This window comes from Phocoena phocoena, chromosome 19, assembly GCF_963924675.1.
Source record: "Phocoena phocoena chromosome 19, mPhoPho1.1, whole genome shotgun sequence".
NCBI lineage: Eukaryota > Metazoa > Chordata > Mammalia > Artiodactyla > Phocoenidae > Phocoena > Phocoena phocoena.
In genome coordinates, this window is record NC_089237.1 from 46,703,399 (window position 1) to 46,724,830 (window position 21,432).

At 50.2% G+C, this 21,432-nt stretch overlaps 1 protein-coding gene across 1 annotated transcript in view; it reads right to left on the reverse strand.

Annotated features, from left to right (window-relative positions):
* The window catches only part of PITPNA (phosphatidylinositol transfer protein alpha), a 39,133-nt gene extending 23,582 nt beyond the window's left edge, over nt 1–15,551 (reverse strand). The window contains exons 1-4 of the mRNA XM_065896499.1: nt 15,297–15,551; nt 11,121–11,151; nt 5,952–6,097; nt 1,600–1,691 (exon numbers count right to left, since the gene is read on the reverse strand). Coding sequence (XP_065752571.1) covers nt 1,600–1,691; nt 5,952–6,097; nt 11,121–11,151; nt 15,297–15,316 — 289 coding nt within the window. The 5' untranslated portion in view covers nt 15,317–15,551. The remainder of the gene's footprint in view (nt 1–1,599; nt 1,692–5,951; nt 6,098–11,120; nt 11,152–15,296) is intronic.
* Nucleotides 15,552–21,432: the final 5,881 nt, after the last annotated feature.

A 21,432-nucleotide genomic window follows, 5' to 3' on the forward strand; every position in this document is an offset into this window, starting at 1 on the left:
TGAACAGCTTCCTGCCTGCTGATTAGGGAATAGTGATGTTTGCATTTTCAGCTACAGCAATAAAACTCTAAGCATTACACACCCCAGGTCCCACCAATGACTGTGCATCTCCTGATACAAGGTTCTTGAACCTGTATAGGACTGAAGAGAGCAATGACCCTGTGATCTAGACTTTAGTCATTCCCAAAGTCAACGGGATAAGGACCACATGTATCTTCCTCATTAGATACAATCTAGGGAGTGCCAGGTCCCAACAAGTAAGAGAAGTATAAGCAGAGGCTGGCAGGCAGACTGTGCCAACAAATGTAGACTGGCTGGGGGGAAAGCTACTTAACTCACAGTCAACTTCCAGGGGACCTCTAGAGACCCCCCGCTAGAATCCCAGAATGTCTAGAATAGAAAGTTCTCTGTGAAGGTTCAAATCTTTCCTTTCTAAAACTCCAGATAGGAGACTAGGGAAGATTAAGAGAATAATTCCAGTCCTAATCCCACCTTCAACTATAGAACATGCTGGTCTTGGAAGTTCCCTAGTGATCTGCTAATTAGGACTCAGCGCTTTCACTGCCAAGGTCTGGGTTCAATCCCTGGTCAAGGAACTGAGATCCCACAAGCAACATGGTGCAGCCAAAAAAAACAAAAACAACAAAAAAAATCACCAAACCATGCACCATGCTGGTCTAGTGGAAGCCACTGATTCAGGGCTCGGACTGCAGGTGTTATACAACATACTCGGGGGCTAGCTGTTTCTAAATCCTTTGTCATCAAACATTGGGCTTATTTCAACTTTTCCCCAGCAACATCAGGGTTTTCTTTGCTATGTTTCTTTGGTGTCTAGGTCTGGCCCTTCTCCAGCTCAGGAAGGTCACCCTGCAAGGCCCCTTCTTATGACTGCCTCTCTCAAAAGTCCCTGGGCCTCACTGCTGCTTTTCAAGCCAAACATGAATACATCCTATTAAAACTGGAAATTTCAGTATCTAACAATAAGGGAGTAGCTTAAGAAGATCCCAGTACATTCATACAATGGAATACTATGCAACTATTAATAAATTTTAAACAATAGACTATATGTAGTGACAGAGAAAAGGTTTCCCATTTACTAAGTAAAAATGAACAATTTAATAATTAGTATGATTTGACCCAAAATTTGGCTGAAAAACGTGTCTGGAGACTTTATATACACGTGTATATGAAAGCATTTTAAAAAAGGATTAGAAAGACACTAAAATGTTAACAGTGACTAGAAATGAAAGGATCATGGGTGATTATTTTCTTGTTTATATGTATTCTCCAAGACAGAGGACATTACTTTTGTAATCAGTAAAAACCAAAATTATCATACCATCCTCAAATAGGAGGGATTGGTTCTATGCCATCTTGGGCCATGGCTACTTGGTGGTTCCCACCCAGCTGGCTGCCAAATTGCACTAGACAACACTGGCACTCACCACCGGCCTGAAGGGAGGCCCCAAGCTCATCCTTCCACTGGCTTAATCTGGAAAATGAAGGTGGGACACAAAACCCCAATTCACTGCCACCCCTGGGCCTATTTGACCACACCCTCCATCCACCCTGGGGCCCAAATTCCAGCTCTGCACTCACCTGTTCTGCAATAAGGGTAGGCATTCCACGCTTTTTCATGTATATTCAGGGCTCCCTCCGGGGCCAGCATTCGAACAAATGTGGGCACTTTGCTGTAGTGAGAAAAGGGTTATGAAGAGAAACAGAGGAGAGAGTTAGAAGACAATGGGCTAAGGACTTCCCTGGTGGCACAGAGGTTAAGAATCTGCCTGCCAAGGCAGGGGACATGGGTTCGAGCCCCGGTCCGGGAAGATCCCACATGCCGCGGAGCAAATAAGCCCGTGCACCACAACTACTGAGCCTGATCACCTAGAGCCCGTGCTCTGCAATAAGAGAAGCCACCACAATGAGAAGCCCACGCACCACGACGAAGAGTAGCACCCACTCGCCACAACTAGAGAAAGTCCGTGCGCAGCAACAAAGACCCAACACAGCCAAAAATAAATAAATAAATAATTTAAAAAAAAAAAAAAAAAAAAAAAAAAAAGAAGACAATGGGCTTCTACTGCACATTCTCCAGGCTGCAGCTCCAGCTTCTTTGTGGGGAGTTGACACGCAAGTTCCCCTGAGACCAGCTCAGCTGGCTACTAACATCCACCCGCAACTTGGCCCCCTACCCGCCAGGAACAGGACAGCAGGTGAGGCCCCGGGCTACTGGCCACGGCTTATCAGTCCTTACGCTATCATTACGCACTCTTCCAGAGCTCACTGGGCCCAGGGCATGGTACTACACGTTGCAAGGATGAGATGTCTTCAAGAGTGGACCAGAGTGACTGGCTGACTAACCTGGAATATGGGATCCAAGATGACTTGATCTCCTAGGGTCAGTTCTGGGCAGCCAGGAGGGCCTCAGGGCCATCTGCCTCCCAGGACAAAATATTTTCTTCCATTCAATTCTTATCTCAGGTTACAGAGCAGCAGGTACCCTATGAGCTCTTTTTGTTTCTTTTGTTTAAAAAAAGGTATGTGTATTCCTCTGCCTCAGCTTTTAACTGGTAATCTATGCAGTCTTTGCAGGCTCCAACGACCTCATCAGCTTAGTGCCTGAGGCCTAAGAAAAAGAGCTACCTCCAGGACACAGCTAGCTCGGAACACACAGAGCAGCCCACTGAGATCCACTCACTCTTGGCCACACTCATTCAGGTAAGTATTTCTATGAGTTAGGCACCACGATGCATGTAGGAATCACACAGACATGGCTCCTGCCCTCAGGGAGCTTCCGTTCTGGTGAGGAGTGGAACTAACCAGGCAGAGCACTGTGAGAACACGGTGCATGGGGAGGCTCCCCAGGGAAAGGAAGGTTTACACACAGTAGCGAGTGGGTAGGACTGAGTTAGACAAGAGGACGGAAGTGGGGTGGGAAAAGCTGGGGGGAAGAGAGAGAAGTTCAGAGTAGCTGGTGTAAGGTATGAGGTGGGGAATACAGGAGAACAAGCAGAGGCTGGGTCATAAAAGATCTTGTAGCTGCATCAAAGAGGATGGACTTTATCCCGAGGGCAAAGGGCCATCTATAGCTTCTAAGCTAGGGAGCAACAGATCTTCTTCTGGACAGAACGCTTGGAGCTGTGCGGAGAAGTGGAAAGCATGGAGACCAGTTAGGAGCTGCTGTGGTAATCCAGACAAGAGATGATGGAAGGAAATGGAAACACTGGAGATAACCAAGGAGATGGACTCAAAAGGACTTGATGAGGGACTTCCCTGGTGGTCCAGTGCTAAAGAATCCGCCTTACAATACAGGGGACACAGGTTCGATCTGTGGTCAGGGAACTAAGATCCCACATGCCGTGGGGCAACTAAGCCCACGCACCACAACTACTGAGCTCCTGAGCCTCAAATAGAGAGCCCGTGTGCGGCAAACTACAGAGCCCACATGCTCTGGAACCCACACGCCACAACTAGAGAGAGAAAAACCTGCACGCCGCAACTAGAGAGAAGCTCGTGTGCCGCAGTGAAAGATCCCGCATGCCTCAATAAAGATCCCACGTGACGCAACTAAGACCCGATGCAGCCAAAAATAAAATAAAATAAATAATAAATAAATCTTAAAAAGAAAAAAAGGACTTGATAAGACGAATAAGGAAGAGGGTGTTGTGAATCCATGGTTTCCGATTTGGGACAACTAACGGCTTTGGTCCTCATGAGGGGAGGTGGTCATGGCATTCAGCACTGTTGGTTTTCTTTTCTTTTCTTGGCAACTGGGTGTTTTGGGGTTAAGAGTAGTGGTAGGTAGCAGTTCAAAGTTTCCACCCTCTCCATAAGGGAGAAGGTGAGACATGTCCCACCCTCCATATGTACAGACCTCCTCTTTGCCACTTTGGCTGGACCAGCTGAGTCTTGAGGAACCAACTGGCCCCTACTACCAGCCTCACTATCTCTTTTCAAAGTCCTCTTTAAAAAATACAAATGTGCTGTGGGGAAAGTGTGTCTTTTTTAAATTAATTAAGTAATTTTTGGCTGCGCTGGGTCTTCGTTGCTGCGCGTGGGCTTTCTCTAGCTGCGGTGAGCGGGGGCAACTCTTCGTTGTGGTGCGCGGGCTTCTCATTGCGGTGGCTTCTCCTGTTGCAGAGCCCGGGCTCTAGGTTCGCAGGCTTCAGTAGCTGTGGCACAAGGGCTTCAGTAGTTGTGGCCTGCGCGTTCTAAAGTGCAGGCTCAGTAGTTGTGGCACAGGGTTTAGTCGCTCCGCGGCAAATGTGGGATCTTCCCAGCCCAGGGCTCGAACCCATGTTCCCTGCAATTAGCAGGCGGATTCTTAACCACTGCGCCACAGGGGAAGCCCCAGAAGGTGTGTCTTAAGCCTTATTCTAATCAACAGTTAATGGCTCAGTAAGGATTGGTTGGCAGTCAACTCAGAGGAGGACGAGGAGAAGGCATGGAGGGAAAAGAGCACAATGTCCAGGAAATGGGATACTGGTGAGTTTTTTTGTTTTGTTTTTTTAACTTTTTGACCACACCACGCGGCATGTGGGATCTTAGTTCCCCGACCAGGGATCAAACCAGTGCCCCCTGCAGTGGAAGAAGGGAGTCTTAACCATTGGACCACGAGGAAGTCCTCTGATGAGATTTTTTCCCCCACTTCAGTGTTGTTCTCTTCCTGGCTCTGGCACTCACAAAATCCTGGACCCCTCTGGGCTGGCCCTTTTACATCCCTAGATCAGCAGACTACATTAAATCAGCGAGTTTACCAAATGAAAATGAAACTGCTTTGCTCAGTTTAACTGACTAGAGATTAAGGTTCAGGTTTAAGTTGCACAACAATGTGAATGTTACTTAATGCCACTGAACTTAAAAATGGTGGGACTTCCCTGGTGGCACAATGGATAAGACTCCGTGCTCCCAACGCAGGGGGCCCAGGTTCAAGCCCTGGTCCGGGAACTAAATCCCACATGCATGCCACAACTAAGGAGCCTGCCTGCCGCAACTAAGATCCAGTGCAACCAGATAAATAAATAAATAAGTAAATATTTTTTAAGAAATGGTAAGAATGGTGAATTTTGTGTTATGTACGTTTTACCACAATTAAAAAAAAAAATAGCAGGTTTATTTTTTCCAGTACTGGGTAGTTTCTAAAACTAGATTGATTCAATTTCCATTCAAGCTGGTGTATGTTTACCATGGCTTTCAATGTCCTTTGGGCCAGCTTACAGTTTACTGAAACATTACTGTCTTGGTTAGGGATTCAGCAATTGTATGGTTTGCAATGGATTTTGGTACACCAATCAGTTCAAGCCATACTCTTAAATACTTATGCCTTTGATCCAAAGAGAGGTACCAAAATTTCTCCGGTAGCTGATTTCACAATATCAGAATTTAAAATACTACCTGACCCCACAATTCTACTTGTAGGAACATTTACTATAGATTTACACACATTGGGTACATCAAAAGATTTGTGCAGAAGGAGTTTTAGTGGAGTACTGTATGTAAACATCTGGAAATGACTGTAAATATACATCAAGAGAAGACCGGTGAAACAAATTCTAGCACATTTGTTCAAAGATACGACGTGTGGGCTTCCCTGGCGGCGCAGTGGTTGAGAGTCCACCTGCCGATGCAGGGGACATGGGTTTGTGCCCCGGTCTGGGAAGATCCCACATGCCGCGGAGCGGCTGGGCCCGTGAGCCATGGCCGCTGAGCCTGAGTGTCCACGGGACAGGCCACAACAGTGAGAGGCCCGCGTACCGCAAAAAATAAACTAAATAAAAATTAAAAAAAATAATAAAAACAACCCTTTAAACGAGCAAACAAGTACCTCTACCTACTCTCACAGGTGAAGCAACTTGATCAACCAGCTAACAACTCAGAAAACACCCCGAATGATCCGCTGTCTCCACTTTGATACCAGGACGCCTTCGCTCTGCCGCGCAGCCACCTACCTCTGTAAGTGGTAGATCTTGTGCGTGTACTGGCCTTTCTCGCCGTCCTTTTCATAGGGCTCATTCACCAGGACCTCCACACCTTCACCACCACCCGTTTCATTTTTGCTGGCCTCAGCCACAGAATACAGCTGCCCTACTTGATACTAAAGAAACAGAGAGACGGGAGTTACTGCCAACGCAGAATCTTCTCGATGGCTGCACACAGTCCAGTTGCCAGGAACTATGTCCAATTAGATCGCTCTGGGACCCCCTGATCCGGGAGCTTATTCTGCAGTTTCTTATGTGGCCTTGCCCAAATCCACCCAGAGCCACTAAGAAAAGCTGCTCTGTGGCCTCTCTTTAGCCATCAGGTGTGTTTAATTTCATCTTTCCCATTTTCACATCCTACTTCAAGGCTTCAGGAGGCAGGTGAATATGCTTAATCTCACACCACTATCCAGAAAATAGAGTCCAAGGTAGTTTTTGCCCTGGACCTGCCTTTGGTCCCAGATCCCCAAACAAGATCTGGGTTGGTTGTTAGAAATCTCTTTATCCCATTCATTTAAACAGGTCCTAAGACATGACTTCTTGTAAAGAAAGGTACCCAGTGCACAGTGAAGTCCACAACCCCTGCTATAAAACTGGCTCATCGGGACTTCGCTGGTGGCGCAGTGGTTGAGAGTCCACCTGCTGATGCAGGGGACATGGGTTCGTGCCCCGGTCCAGGAAGATCCCACGTGCTGCAGAGCGGCTGGGCCCGTGAGCCACGGCCGCTGAGCCTGCGCGTCCGGAGCCTGTGCTCCTCAACGGGAGAGGCCACACACAACAGTGAGAGGCCTGCATACCGGAAAAAAAAAAAAAAAAAAACAAAAAAAAACACTGGCTCATCTACTTGTTTCTTCTCCAGCGTTGGGCCCCTCCTCACCCTGACAGCAGCTCCCAGAGCAGTCCTGCAGCCAACCAAACCTCCTGATGCTTTCCTGCTTCCTGGTGGGGCTGAAGCAAGCGCCCTGCTTCCCGTATTAGATAGCACAGATTCCTATCCCACAGTGCTGGCTGGGTACACCCTCTATGTTGGCACTTACTAGATGGCCAAAGCCTAGTTTTCCTTTATTTGGGTCACATGCCACCCTATCAAGTCACCAGTCAAGATCACTGGCCTCCTCTGATCCCTCAAGACAACTCAGTATTAGGGCCAATGACCTGGGCAGTGCCCAGGCCTGGCCCTTCTGCTCCCTTCTCTCTGAGGGAAGCTGTCTAGAGGGAAAAATGAGGTGAAAAGAGAATGAATGCAACCATTAAAGCAGGAAGTTACGCCTATACCAAAGGATGCATCTTCCCTATCACGGCCAATGCCACCAGGCACAACAGTTTAGGGAGTATGAGAAAAAGAAACTTCATTATAGTTTGGGGAGGGGTGGGGATCGATTTTCCTCACCCTCCACGCCCCTTCCCCAAGCTCCTGGTACTCTCAGGAGCGAAAGACAAAGGTCTTTCTCCCTTTGAGGCCTGCTCTACCTGGCAGCCTCCTAAGCACCACAGAGACGTTTCTGGGCAAAACATGGAAGGAGGTGAGGCAGCACACCAGGACAATTCACTGTTCACCACGAAGCTGAAAGAGCCCTAACTTCCGAAGCAAAAACGCAGTACAGGATGCCAAGGAAAGGCCCAGGCAAACCGTCAAGGCTGGGTTAATCCTGTAAAGAGGAACATCTGGGTGAGAGCCAGTCACCTTGACCTTGCTAATCCAGAGCAACATCAGGACTGCCTCAATGCCCCCAGGGAACCCCAAGCTGTCCCTCTGCCTTTCCAAGTCCACCCCCTAACAGAGGCATACATGAAATCCCCTATCAAGTGGGTCAGGGTTTGGCTGAGCCGGGGGTTCCTAGGAGGCAGCAGTAATTCTGTTTCAGAGAAGAGTCATAAGAACATCTAACCACTGACTCAGCAGTCCTTAAGGGAAGGGGAGGCTGGTTTTACCAGGCCGGTGGAGGGGACTGGGGGGCCGGCTGGTGGTGCTGCTTGGGGAGGGGCCCCAGCAGAGACTAATCCCCTTCATTTGGTTCCTCTTCAGCTGCAGGAATCAGAGGGCAGGCTCTAAGAGGATCAGTGTGTTGGGCTGGCATCTTCCCCTTTTAATCTCTCTTGATATTCTGATCCTTTAATCCCAATGAGACATGTAAGGCAGTTTTGTTAATCCTAAGGGGTGAATAAGACTAGCCTCCACAAGCTACAAGTGAGGGACACTTTTCATGTCAGAGGGTTCCCTTTGGCACCGTGGCTCTGCACCCTGGGAAAGCAGAAAGCAGCCAGACTCAGATGGGGTAGAGATGGGGGATGGGGATCAGAACATTAAATCAGATAAAGAGCCCCAAGGAGATGAGGATTCCAGCCTCCTCTGGCCCAGGACAGTGCTCCCTGCCCTGGAGATCTGCTCCCTTGTTCCCAAGAAAGAAGACAGCTAAGGAAAACAGAGACTCCACCACTTTGACAATCTGGGAGTGGGAGCCCAGGAAGATGTAGTGGGTGCACCTGAAACATGTCATGAAAAACAGCACAGCTGTTGGTCCCACCCCCATGGACCTGCCAGCCCAGGCATCAAAGGGGCCTGGTGCCATGCATCTCTGGAAATGAGAAGTAAAACAGCCCTACCCACAGCAGGGGGAAAAGGCGGCCCGAACTGAGCAAGGAACCACTGGCGGACACACCACGTTAAACAGCCAGGGCTCTCCTGCTTTGCTGCAGAACATCCAGAAACCCTGTACAGTGAGTATTAGGCCAAAGGCTCTGGCCAGCCAGAAGCTGATTTTACTGCAAAACATTGATTCAAGCCATCAGGATGGTCATAAAGACAGGGGCTTCTCTATTCTCTTTTCATTCCCCTTCCAAATCAGAAAGCTCTGAGGGCCTCCAATTGGGAAGTGAATCCAACAGCCACATGACACTGGGCTGTTCCCATGGAAACCGTTAGTCAGGATGGGTTATCGATAAAGACTCTGAGAAGGCTGGTCATTACTTATCTCTTCTTTGGCTTCCACATTCAAGATTTTCTGATCTCCTGGAACCAAGGTTCAAGCCATCAAAAGAGCAGCTCCTGCTTCAACCCTGCACAGGCCAAGCACTGCTTTCTCATCAGTGGTTTATGGCTGAGAATGCGTTGACCATCACCAGGCTTACAGGTGAATCGTAACCAGTGCTTACTTCCCAAGCTTCTGTTTTCAGGCTCAGTTCACCCCACAATTTCCTCAATGCTCCAAAAACAAACAACCACAAACTGAAAACCGCCAATTGTGGACGCTCTCAAGGTGAGTTCCCCTTTCCCTCAATGCTTGGCTCCACCATAAGCAATCAGCCAAGAGGTGCCCCCGGACAGTGCTGGCCCTCCTGGGTCTGCCACACCTCTCAGAGACACTCCCACCTGTCATTCCATCAAGAAACTCCCTGCAGGGGCATCCCTGGTGGCGCAGTGGTTGAGAATCCGCCTGCCAATGCAGGGGACACAGGTTTGATCCCTGGTCCAGGAAGATCCCACATGCCACGGAGCAACTAAGCCCACGTGCCACAACTACTGAAGCCCACACGCCTAGAGCCCATGCTCCGCAACAAGAGAAGCCACCACAATGAGAAGCCCGTGCACCACAACGAAGAGTAGCCCCTGCTCACCGCAACTAGAGAAAGCCCGCGCGCAGCAGCGAAGACCCAACACAGCCATAAATAAATTAATTAATTAATTAAAAAAAAAAAAGAAACTCCCTGTAAAAATGATCCACTTCACCCCTAAACACTACTTTGAGGTACTCCTGAACTCCCGGGGGACATCTTCCTCTCTGGGGTGTGGGATCCTCCTGTACAGCAGAGAGAGAGGCACAGGACCCCCAAGTTTCAGGGCAAGTAACGTGCTGGGCCTTCCTGCTTGGCCTCCTGGTTTGGAAAATCATCACTTGCTGTTTTTTCATAAAGAGAGCAAGGACCCCAAAGGAGATGGGTTAGCAGGGCTCCCCCAAGCCAACATCTCTCAGCCCAAGCCCGTGGTTCCCAGGCCCCATGTACATCTCAGGGGCCTCCAGGGATCGCAGCATCTACCCAGCTATCCCCTCCCCCAGCTTCCCGTCTCATTTCTCTTATCCTCCTTTCCCAAAACTCCCACATCACGTTCGAGGCCCACCCTGACCCCTCCCCCAGGTCTCCACAGCTCTTAACAGACGTACAGCCTACCACCAGAGACAATCCTCTGGGGGGCCAATGCCTGCCCACCCTCTTTGGGCACCAAGAGGCCATCTGTCTCATCTCAAGTGTGCTGCTGGCTCTGTTGGCCTGATGTCAGTTTTCAAAGGTCCATTTCATATTTGGAACAGGGTGGAAGTTATCACAAGAGCTGACACTGCAGGAAAGAGGGCGACTGAGGGCACCATACTGGCTGAGCAGCTTCACCCAAAGTCGAGCTTAACTGAAAGCTGAGGGACCTGTGGATTCCAAAGGGAGCAAAGAACAAGGCTGAGCTGGGAGAGGACAGTGAAGGAAGTTCAGAGAAAGGGCGGGACAAGGGAGGCTCTGTGACAGTCTTCTGCTGTCCCAGAGACCAACTCTGAGTCAGCACGGCCTATGAACCTTCTTGTGGCAAATCCTGCCAGATCCCTATACACAGGAACGTCAGGCCCAAGAACCATAAAAGGACAGAGGGCAAGCCAAGCCCATCTGTCATTCCCTGCCCTCCGTGAAAGAAGGGTTCTGGGCCTCGGTCTTCCTAGCAGTCACCTAGAGTATGGCCAGGAAGGGCCTCAGAGATTTCCAGTCCTGCTGGTTTGTCACACAACCAGAGAGAGCCAGGCACACTTCCCTGTTGAGTCACAGAGGTCCCAGAAATGCACGTACTTAATCCCCTCAGTAACATGTCCCCAAACAGGCTGAGTTCTAGCAGGTAAGAGGGGCTGGTTTAGTGTCTATTCAAAGTTATCTCGCTGGTCAACAGCTTGAGGCAGGTTGCACATAGTTGGTCAGATACATAAGCGCCCTCCTTCAGCTGAAAATTGCACCAGGAAAATTCACATCGAGTACTGATTATCTCTATGCTAGAACAAACATGAAAACCACAAGAAGACACTAGCGTGGGCCGCCAGGAGCCCGACTGAGCTAAGGGTCACAAGCAAGTATATCCAACTATGAATACAAGGAAGAAAAAGGACTTACCTCTTCTACAGAGACAGGCAGGATGACTCGACTGCAAGAGAGGGAAAAGAGTATCAACTTCAGGCTCTGAAACCTGCTCTTAAAGCAGGTTTCCTTCTGGCACTTCATTTAGAACCCTGTGATTCGGTGCAAACCTGTCCCCTCACCAGCTACTTCCCAGGCCTCTGACTCACATTTGGAGCTGTCTCCTTCTCCCTCTCTCCCACTCATATCTTCCCCAACAAAACTCACCAATGGGTCTACCTCTCTCCGTTAACATAGGAGGTTAATACAGGAGGACTCACCCCTGCAAACTCCGAAGCCAAGATGAGGATTCAGACCCAAAGAAGCAGGTCCTGGGGATTTAATTCTGTGGACCCAACCTCCCAACAACAGCCCTCAAGGTGAAAGGCTAGGGAGGGGCCAAGCTCCTTGGAGGACTAATCACCCTAAGAGCACGCACCAACCATCTCTGCTCTGGGGCCAGATATTACAATACAAGCTACTACCACAAAGCCATCAAGAGAGGACACCTAACTTATGTCCTGACCACCAGAAGCTGTCCAAAGACACCCCAACTGATCACTTTCTTTTCCTTCTCCATTTCAATGACTACCAATTGTTGGAGGTACCACCAATCAATCACCTGATGGAGAAGCCATGGCCAGCGAAGTCCCACACTGGTCAGAACTCCACACACAGAGGTGTGAGGGCCAGCAGCCCTTCTCTGGGTGGCTTGCATTTGTAATGCAGAGCAGTGGCCAACCCCCAGCTCAAAACTGTGAGGTCAGAGAGCTGAGACAGAAACGCTTGGTTGGGGCTTCCCTGGTGGCACAGTGGTTGAGGGTCTGCCTGCCGATGCAGGGGACACGGGTTCGTGCCCCGGTCCAGGAAGATCCCACATGCCACGGAGCAGCTGGGCCCGTGAGCCATGGCTGCTGAGCCTGCTCCGCGACAGGAGAGGCCGCAGCAGTGAGAGGCCCGTGTACCGCAAAAACAAAAAACAAAAAACAAAACGCTTGGCTGTATTCCTACGAATCAAGTCAGCTCCCAAGCTTAGATTGTCAGTTCCCAGACCCTAGGTGGAACCCCCTGGAGGCTCCTGCATCTTGCATGCTTGGTGAAGCACGTGCTGCTATGCTCTCCTTTCTACGCATTGGTCCTGCCAATTGGGATCCTTGCTCCAGGCTGGTAAAGAGCCTGCTCACTAGCTTCTAGTCCCACAAAGGTCCCCAGATAGCAAGAGACACCCAGAGGGATCTGAGAAAAACTTCGCACTCAAGGCAAGGCACAGAGCAGAAAAGTAGCAGGAAAAACAAAATGGGCTCCAAGTCTCTACTGCCTGCGAACTCCCCTTCCTCCAGAATGACTCAAATAATGTAAATCCTGCAGGTTACTGGATGCTGCTACTAATGTTGTCCTCCCATTAGAGAAAGCCAACAGTGCAGAAAAATACTTCCAACTTGGAGGCCACAATTTCTGCACCCTCAGGAGAAACTTCCTAGAAAACAATAAGCCTTTTATCTTCAAGAACAGCAGTAAAAATCACATCCAAGAATTTGCAGAAATCAAATCAAGGAGAATCCTGTTACAGGAAGTGTCAGAAAAATCAACAGGGACAAACTTCAGACCCTGGGCAGGCAGTAAGCCTCCCCCAAAAGGAGATGGGCATCAGCCAGTTCCTGACAGGATGCCCTGAGGCTGCTATAGGACAGCTGCACACCCAGACATTTCTCCCTGGCTCCTTGGGAGCAAAACCACTTCAGCAGCCATAGGGTGCAATTCCAAAGGACAGGGCCACAGAGGCAGTGCGGGGCTGGGACTGGAGCTGCGCTCACTTCAGTGTGACCTTCACTTGCACTCTCCAGAGCTGCAGCGCTGCAGCCACAGCCAGGTGTCTCCGATGCCTCCCTCTTGGTCCCCCGCCCAGGGGTGCACACACACACCCAAGCACACATAGGGCACAAGTTGGGCAGGAAGGAAACGCAGATGCCAGGCAGGCTCTGCACACCTGGCACCTTGGACCTTTCCCTGGCAGGCTTCAAGGGGCGGAGAACAAAGACTGAGAAGGGAGGACCTCTCTTCAAAACTCACTCAGATCTCTTCTGAAGGTCCCTTCCTTTCCCTGCCTGACCCTCTTTACAAAACCTACAGGTTTCTACAGATTCTAGGATTCAACTGGGAATAGAAAAAAATGAATCAGGAGAATGGGAAAAGTCTGTCATCTGTACAGTCAAGATTAAAATCCAAAGTGCATGCTCTCCTCTTGTTGGATTCCCAAGATTCTTCCTCCTCACCACACAAAACTCTGTACTCTGGCTGGATCAGCATCAGATTGGATGTCAAGAAATAGAGGTGGGGGGACTTCCCTGGCGGTCCAGTGGTTAAGACTCCGCACTTCTACTGCAGGGGGCATGGGTTCAATCCCTGGTCGGGGAACTAAGATCCCGCATGCCGCTCAGTGTGGTCAAAAAAAAAAAAAGAAAGAAAGAAAGAAATAGAGGTGGAGGGGCTTTGAAATAACCCTCTTCAGATGAGGTGTCAAGCTGGGATGACACCTGGGTCTCTTCCCTTTGCTATCCAAAGCTCCACACTATGTCCAAAAGTCCTAAACACCTCCAAGGAGCAAACCAGATGGGATGGGGCAAAGTCCCTTCACTGACAAAATGGAAACAGCTCTCAGCACACCTGCCTGGCTACCAAGTGAATTCCACCAGATGCTCTCTACCCGGACACCTCCCACTTCCGGACCTTCTGGGCTTCTGGCCGAATGCTGCCCACTTGCCCTCCCCTCCAGGGAAGCGCAGTTTCACTGAAAGTTCTGCACGTACACATCCAATCTCTCCTCTCCCCCAACCCCCAATCTTTCCTCTTTGAAGAAGAAAAAAAAAAGTCCTAAGATGATTACTTGGAACCATAAGCTTCAGGAATGGGTCATCTCATATTTGAAAGATTAGCAATCCGAACATCCCCACCTGTCATCCAGTCCCGTGGATTTCACGAGCAAGCCCATCTCCCTGCAACTCCTACCAGAAGTCACTCATCTCCACCGCCCATTAACTACTCAGAAACTCCCTCACTCTTCACCATTTTTCCTCAGTCAATGGCTTTATGAAAATATCAATGCCTCAGAGCAATTTCCCCATCTCTTTGCACCAAGACTGAGAATCCCCCAGAGACACGTTGGCCCTGTCCCCCACCCCAACTCCAATAACATGTATATTTACTCACAAACATACTCTTTTTCCAAACTGTTCTCCTCCCTGGTAACATCCTAGCTCTCTCCATCACCATAACTCCCTCATATCACTTCAGCCTCTGCCCAATATTTTCTGGACTCCTCACCCAAGTGTCTCCAAGTCCCAAGCAATCATTCTAAGCCTTTTTTCCCAAATACCTCGTCCTCTGCCCCCACCACGTGGGCACCATGTCACACCATCTGTCCCCTCTGCTATCTCCTTATACCCTTCCCCTGTCGCTCAGCCTGACGCTGACTCTCTAGTCCTTTTCCTGTGTCTACTTATCACAATCCTTCCCCTGATGCCTAAGGCAGCCACTCCTCACACCCCAGGTTGCCTTCAACACTCGGCCCGATCATCCCAACTCCATTCTTGAAGCTGTCTTATCTGATCTCCCAGTGCCCCTTGGTATTGTTCAGCCCCAAACCCCTCTCCACTCTGGCTGGCTCCCCGGCTCCCCAGCCCTGTCTGCCCTTGTCTAACCGTTCCTCAGCCACTCAGACAACTCCTCCCTCTCCGGTGGGTTCTCTCAGCCAGTCCTGCAGCTCTGGCTGGCCCCTTCCTCCCTTAGCCTCCACTCTAGGACCACCGCACATCTCATCCAGCACCCTCGATCCTCTCAGCCCCTCCTCATGCCCTGTCCGGCTCTCACTGTCCCCTTGACCTCATCTCAGGCCTGCCCGGCCCTCTTTGTCCCCTCAGCCTCTCCTCAGGCCTCTTCGGCCCTCACTGCCCCTTGGGCCCCACCTCAGGTGCTGTCCCTCCCGCTTTATCCCCGTTCGGCCCACCTCGGGCCCTGTCCGGCCCTCGCTGTCCCCTCAGCCCCTGCTGGGCCGCCCATCCAGCGCTCTCCATCCCGTCGGGCCCCGTCCGTCCTCCGCCAGGCCATCACCCTCCCTGCTCGTCATCCTCGACTCTCCCTCCCTCCTCGCTTCCGCACGGCCGGCTGGACACTCACTACTCCTTGAGCAGCACCATGTCGCTTCGCGGCTCGGCGGCTGCTCGCTGCCCGCCCAGCCTCCCGCCCGCTTCCCGGCGGCCGCTCTCCCCCTGGCCCGGCCCGGCTGCCTGTGCGCCTTCGTTGTTGTCTGCTCTGTCCCCGTCGCTCTCGCTGCGGTCGCCGCGCCGGCTCCTGCCGCCCCTGCCTCGCCGCCTTCCGCGCCGCTGCCGACGCCGCCCGGAGCTCCAGTTCCGCAGCGCCGCGCGGGGGCGGGGCGTCTCTGCGGCAACCAGAGCGTCACGCGCAGCGCTGCGCGCTGACCTAAGCGCGGAGGCGGAGCCTTCCCGGGCCCGCCCCCTCCCGTCCTTAAGTGGGCCGCGGCGTTGACATCCGCGTCCGGGGTGGGTCCGGGGCGTGCGCAAGGCCGGGGCAGTAGGTGGGGCCGACACCGAGGTGTGCAGCAGGGTCCTAGGGGTGACTGATTATCTGCAGGCGGAACAGATGTACCTGTACGGCTGGGCCTCCCCGGTGGTGTGGTTTGAGATCTAGGAAGAGGTTGTGTCAAAAAGTATTAATAATGCCCAAGTTTACGTGCACGTGCTCTTCTAAGGGCTTGACTCCTTACAACAGCTCTACCAGAAATGTGTTATTACTGTCCACAGTGACAGGTGAGGAGAAGGCAGAGCTTAAGAGACTTGCGCAAGAAAAAAAAAAAGAGAGAGAGAGAGAGATTTGCTCAAGTCCAAAGCTAGCATGTGATGGGGCAGAGATTTTCACCTTGCTGTCTTAGTGTAATGTCTGTCTTTTTTTTTTTTTAATTCATTTAATTTATTTATTTATTTTATTTTTTGGCTGCGTGGGTTCTTCGTTGCTGCCTGCGGGCTTTCCCTAATTGCGGCTAGCAGAGGCTACTCTTCGTTGCCGTGCGCTGGCTTCTCATTGCAGTGGCTTCTCTCGTTGTGGAGCTCTAGGGCTCTAGGCACGCAGGCTTCAGTAATTGTGGCATGAGGGCTCAGTAGTTGTGGCTCGTGGGCTTAGTTGCTCCGTGGCATGTGGGATCTTCCTGGACCAGGGCTCAAACCCGTGTCTCCTGCGTTGGCAGGCGGATTCTTAACCACTGTGTCACCAAGGAAGTCCTTAGTGTAATGTCTTTCATCCAAAAAGTATTTGCTAAGTGCTGCTGTGTATGATAATCTGTGCTTTTCTGCTGGTGGGAATGTAAACTGACACAGCCACTGTGGAGAACAGTATGGAGGTTCCTTAACAAACTAAAAATAGAACTACCATAGGACCCAGCAATCCCACTACTGGGCATACACCCTGAGAAAACCAGAAGAGGGAGACACAAGAGGGAGGGGATATGGGGATATATGTATACATATAGCTGATTCACTTTGTTATAAAGCAGAAACTAACGCAACATTGTAAAGCAATTATACTCCAATAAAGATGTTAAAAAAAATTATCATCACAAAAAGATGAAAAAAAAGGAGCTACCTATGTGAGGTAATGGATGTGTTAATTATTTTGATCTTAGTAATTGTTCCATTTTATTCCATGAGTGTGTGTGTGTGTGTGTGTATATATATATTCATCTCATTGTAGACTTTAAATATATACAATTATATCAATATTTGTGAAATATTCATCAATAAGTCAGAAGAAAATGCAAAAAAAATCTGTGCTTTTGTTGAGTGAGCAAGTCAGATACCATCTAGCCCTGAGGGAGCTCAAGGTCAAGTGGGGGGGTAGGTGGAGGGACAGCTAGGCAGTTAGGATGAAAAGGACTGTGAGAGGTGAAACACAGGTTTGGTGGCATTACACCCAGGAAGTGTAGTCAGCAAAGGCATTCTGGAGGAAGAGGTTCTAAGCTGAGCTCTTCAGGGGGCTGGGAGGGGAAGAGGTACCAGGCAGAGTTAATGCAAAGGCTGGGGCCCAGGGGGCCAGCATGTGCTCTAGGGGAACCGAGAGAGGTGACTGGGACATAAAGCTTGGGGGCTGAGGAGCTGTAGGAGATGGGAATGGGGAGAGGGTTGGGGCCAGAGTATGCAGCTCCTGGGGGTGATAAGGTGTTTGTAGTCCATCCTCAGGGCATGGGCTGGCATCTACGGTTTTTTATGCAGCTCTGGAGTTTGAAGGCTCACTCTAAGAGCTGAGTGAAAAGGGGACTGAGGGAAACAGAGCAGAGGCAGGGAGACTGGTGAGGAGGCCTCTGCAGAAGTCCAGGCAAAGTTGGACTAGGACAGTGGTGGGATAAGGGGGGAAAAAAAGAGAGATGGAGGACTTCCCTTGTGGCGCAGTGGTTAAGAATCCGCCTGCCAATGCAGGGGACAAGGATTCAATCTCTGGTCTGGGAAGATCCCACATGCCGTGGAGCAACTAAGCTCATGTGCCACAGCTACTGAAGCCCATGCACCTAGAGCCCATGCTCCACAACAAGAGAAGCCACCGCAATGAGAAGCCCGCGCACCGCAACAAAGAGTAGACCCCACTTGTGGCAACAAGAGAAAGCCCGTGTGCAGCAACAAAGACCCAACGCAGCCAAAAATAAAATAAATAGATAAATATTTTTTAAAAAAAAAAAAAGAGAGAGAGAAGAAAGAGAGAGAGAGAGAGAGAGATGGATTTAGGAGCAACTCAGGTAAAATCAGCAAGACTTATTGACTAATTGGCTGAGAGAGTGAGAGCAAGAAGGGAAGAGCAAAAACTTCCCGGGTTTCTAGGCTGGGAGACTGGGTGGACGGCACTGCCTTCAGGAAAACACAGGGAAGGCAGATTTGCACAGGGGAAGACAATGGCTGAAACGGAGCAGGACCCTGTGGGGCCCTCCCAGGTACAAATCCTTTCTGTGTCCCTCATTTCCAGTTTGTAAGAAATAGGCGTCACTCAGCCTCCATGACCTTCCCTGAGTTCCGAAGGGCATATTCAGACAGTTGCTATCCAGGGAAGGGAGGGAGTACAGAAACAAAGGAGGAGCAGAATACATAACAATATCTTTGATATTCGGCTGGAACTAAGGCCCCCACCCAGCTGGAGGATGCTAACTTCAGCCTGGACACAAGATTCCTGGAACACCACCCTGTTACCTCACCACCAACCAGTCAAAAGGAAGTCACACACCCTGCAGCCCTCACCCCAAATTTTGCCTATAAAAAGTTTTCCCTGAAAACCATTGGGGAGCTCTGGGTTTTTGAGCATGAGCCACCTGTTCTCCTTGCTTGGTCCTGCAGTAAACCTTTCTCTGCTCCAGACTCCATGGTTTGGCCTCACTGTGCGTTGGGCACATGAACTCCAGTGTCGGACTCAAGGGGCACCGAGGTGATCGTGAGTGGGCTGCAGAAGATAGAAAATTGGGAAAGGAGGATGGAGCAGGTGGCTATATTGCCATCAAGCTATAACTGGCGCCCCAGGACAGCCCTGAATGTTGCACATGTTGGCCATCAAATCCTACAGTTGGAGTATGGATTGTCCCAGAAATCCAAGCCCAACGCCCTCGGGGAAAGACCAAGAGAGGAGACATTAGGACCCAAAGTCCAAGATCAAGCGAGCGGCCTGGACCCTGGTCCCCTGACCTCCCAGAATAGGGTTTTTCTCCTACGTAATATCAATACAGTAAATCTTTTTTTTTTTAATTAATTTATTTTTGGCTGTGTTGGGTCTTCGTTGCTGTGCCTGGACTTTCTCTAGTTGTGGTGAGAGGGGGCTACTCTTTGTTGCAACGCACGGACATCTCATTGCAGTGGCTTCTCCTGTTGCGGAGCACGGGCTCTAGGTGCACAGGCTTCAGTAGTTGTTGTGCATGGGCTTCAGTAGTTGTGGCTTGCGGGCTCTAGAGCACAGGCTCAGTAGTTGTGGCACACGGGCTTAGTTGCTCTGCGGCATGTGGGATCTTCCTGGACCAGGGATCGAACCTGTGTCCCCTGTGTTGGCAGGTGGATTCTTAATCACTGTGCCACCAGGGAAGTCCCAATACAGTAAATCATTATTTAACAATTGCCATGTGCTGGCTCTCTCCAGGAAGTAATCAAACCCTGCCGTCTGGAGCTTGCAGTCTAGCTGGGAAAGCTACATCTACTCATTCACTCCTTAAAATATTGATTGAATTCCTTGCCCTGTCCTGGGCCTTTCTCTAGGCACTCAGGATATAGAGGTGACCAAGAAAAACAAGGTCCTTCCCTTGTTCGGTGGGGCGAGGCAGAATATAAACAAATGCAGAAATAACTTCAAGTAGAGGTGAATGTTATGAAGAGGCTGAACAGCGTGACTGGGGCCAGTGCAGGTGGTATTAGTTGGGTGGTCAAGAAAGACGCTAAGAGGCCATATTTTGGGAATTCCCTGGCAGTCCAGTGGTTAGGACTCGAGGCTTTCACTGCTGGGGGCCTGGGGGCCAGGTTCAGTCCCTTGTGGGGGAAATAAGATCGTACAAGCCATGAGTTTCAGCCAAAAAGAAGAGGCCACGGGACTTCCCTGGTGGTTCGGTGGCTGACACTCTGCACTCCCACTGCATGGGGTCCGGGTTCGATCCCTGGTCAGGGAACTAGATCCCACATGCCGCAACTAAGACCCAGTGCAGCCAAATAAATATTTAAAAAAAAAAAAAAAAAAAGAGACCATGTTTAGACAGAGACCTGAATGAGCTGAGATGAGGGAGCTTGGAGGGCCGTGCAGGGCACTGGGGGAAGTAAAAAGCAAAACAGTCATTAAAATACCTGAGAAACAGCCTCCATCTGGAGGAGCTCATGGAGAGGAGGCCTTGCACTTACAGAAAACTGTACCTAGTGACTGAGGTAGCTGGCCATAAAGGTGACCATGTGTGACACAAAGAACAGTGCTGGAAAGGGTCCAAGGAGAGGCCTCCTGGGCTGAAAAGGTGTAGGAAGTATCTGGGGACAAGGGATTTGAGACAGATTTGGCTAGAAAAGGGAAATGGCATCTTTGGAGGGAAAGGAACATATGCAAAGGTGCAGAGGCAGGGTTCTATGTGGGTGGAATCTGCGGGGTGGGGAGACCAGGGTAGAGCCCCTGGTCAGAGCACGAGTGGTTCATGTGGTGGACACACACACAGGAAGGACGGAGTGTGGGAACTTGAGTGCCAAGTTCAAGATCTGGCCTTAAGGAATCCCCACTCCTCGTCATCCAGAATCAACTGTTAGCGAGACTTTGCCACACTTGCTTCATCTCTTTTCTGAAACATTTTAAAGCAGATCTCAGACATCATGTCATCTCTGCCCTCCATGTTTCCGTGTGCATTCTAGAAATATGGATATTTTCTTATGAATCCACAATGCCATGATCATACTGAACAAAATTAATAATTTCTTGATATTATCTCATTCCAAGTTCAGATTTCCCTAATCGTCTAAAAAATGTAATTCTGTAGTTTATTTTAGATACGATCAGTATCTGAACAAGTCTGCATTTTTTTTCCTTCACATTTTATTTTCAGTTGCTCTGTTTCTTACATCTCTCACTCTAGCAAGCTTTGCTTCAGGTGTGCATAAGAGTTAGGCCTGGGGCTTCCCTCATGGCACAGTGGTTAAGAATCTGCCTGCCAGTGCAGGGGACACGGGTTCGAGCCCTGGTCCAGGAAGATCCCACATGCCACGGAGCAACTAAGCCTGAGCGCCACAACTACTGAGCCTGTGCTCTAGAGCCCACGAGTCACAACTACTGAAGCCCGTGCACCTAGAGCCCGTGCTCCGCAGCCACAGAAGCCATAAAGGAAGGAAGGAAGGAAGAAAGAAAGAAAGAAAGGAAGAAAGAAAAAGAGGCCTTACATGAGGGGGCCACAGCACTCTCCAGGGTGCCCCACTGTGAGTCAACAGTCCCACTGTGGGAACGGACCCCCTGGTGCCTGATGCTCTGGAGTCCCAGCCCTACCACTTCCCACTGTGTGACCTTGTGCAGGTTCCTTAACCGCTCTGAGCCTCAGCTCCTTCATTTGTAAAATGGGGACGATGGTAGTGGCTACCATGTGGGATTGCTGGGCATCGTAGATGAGGCAATGTGCATAAAATAATTTCATGCAGGACATGCCACATTTCTGTATTATCATTCTGGAGGAAAGGATGCTGTGAGGAAGGAGGGATGGACACTACTGCCCCTCGAGGCTACTTCTACGTGCTCCAGGCTGAACAGGCAAGAAGGACGTGAC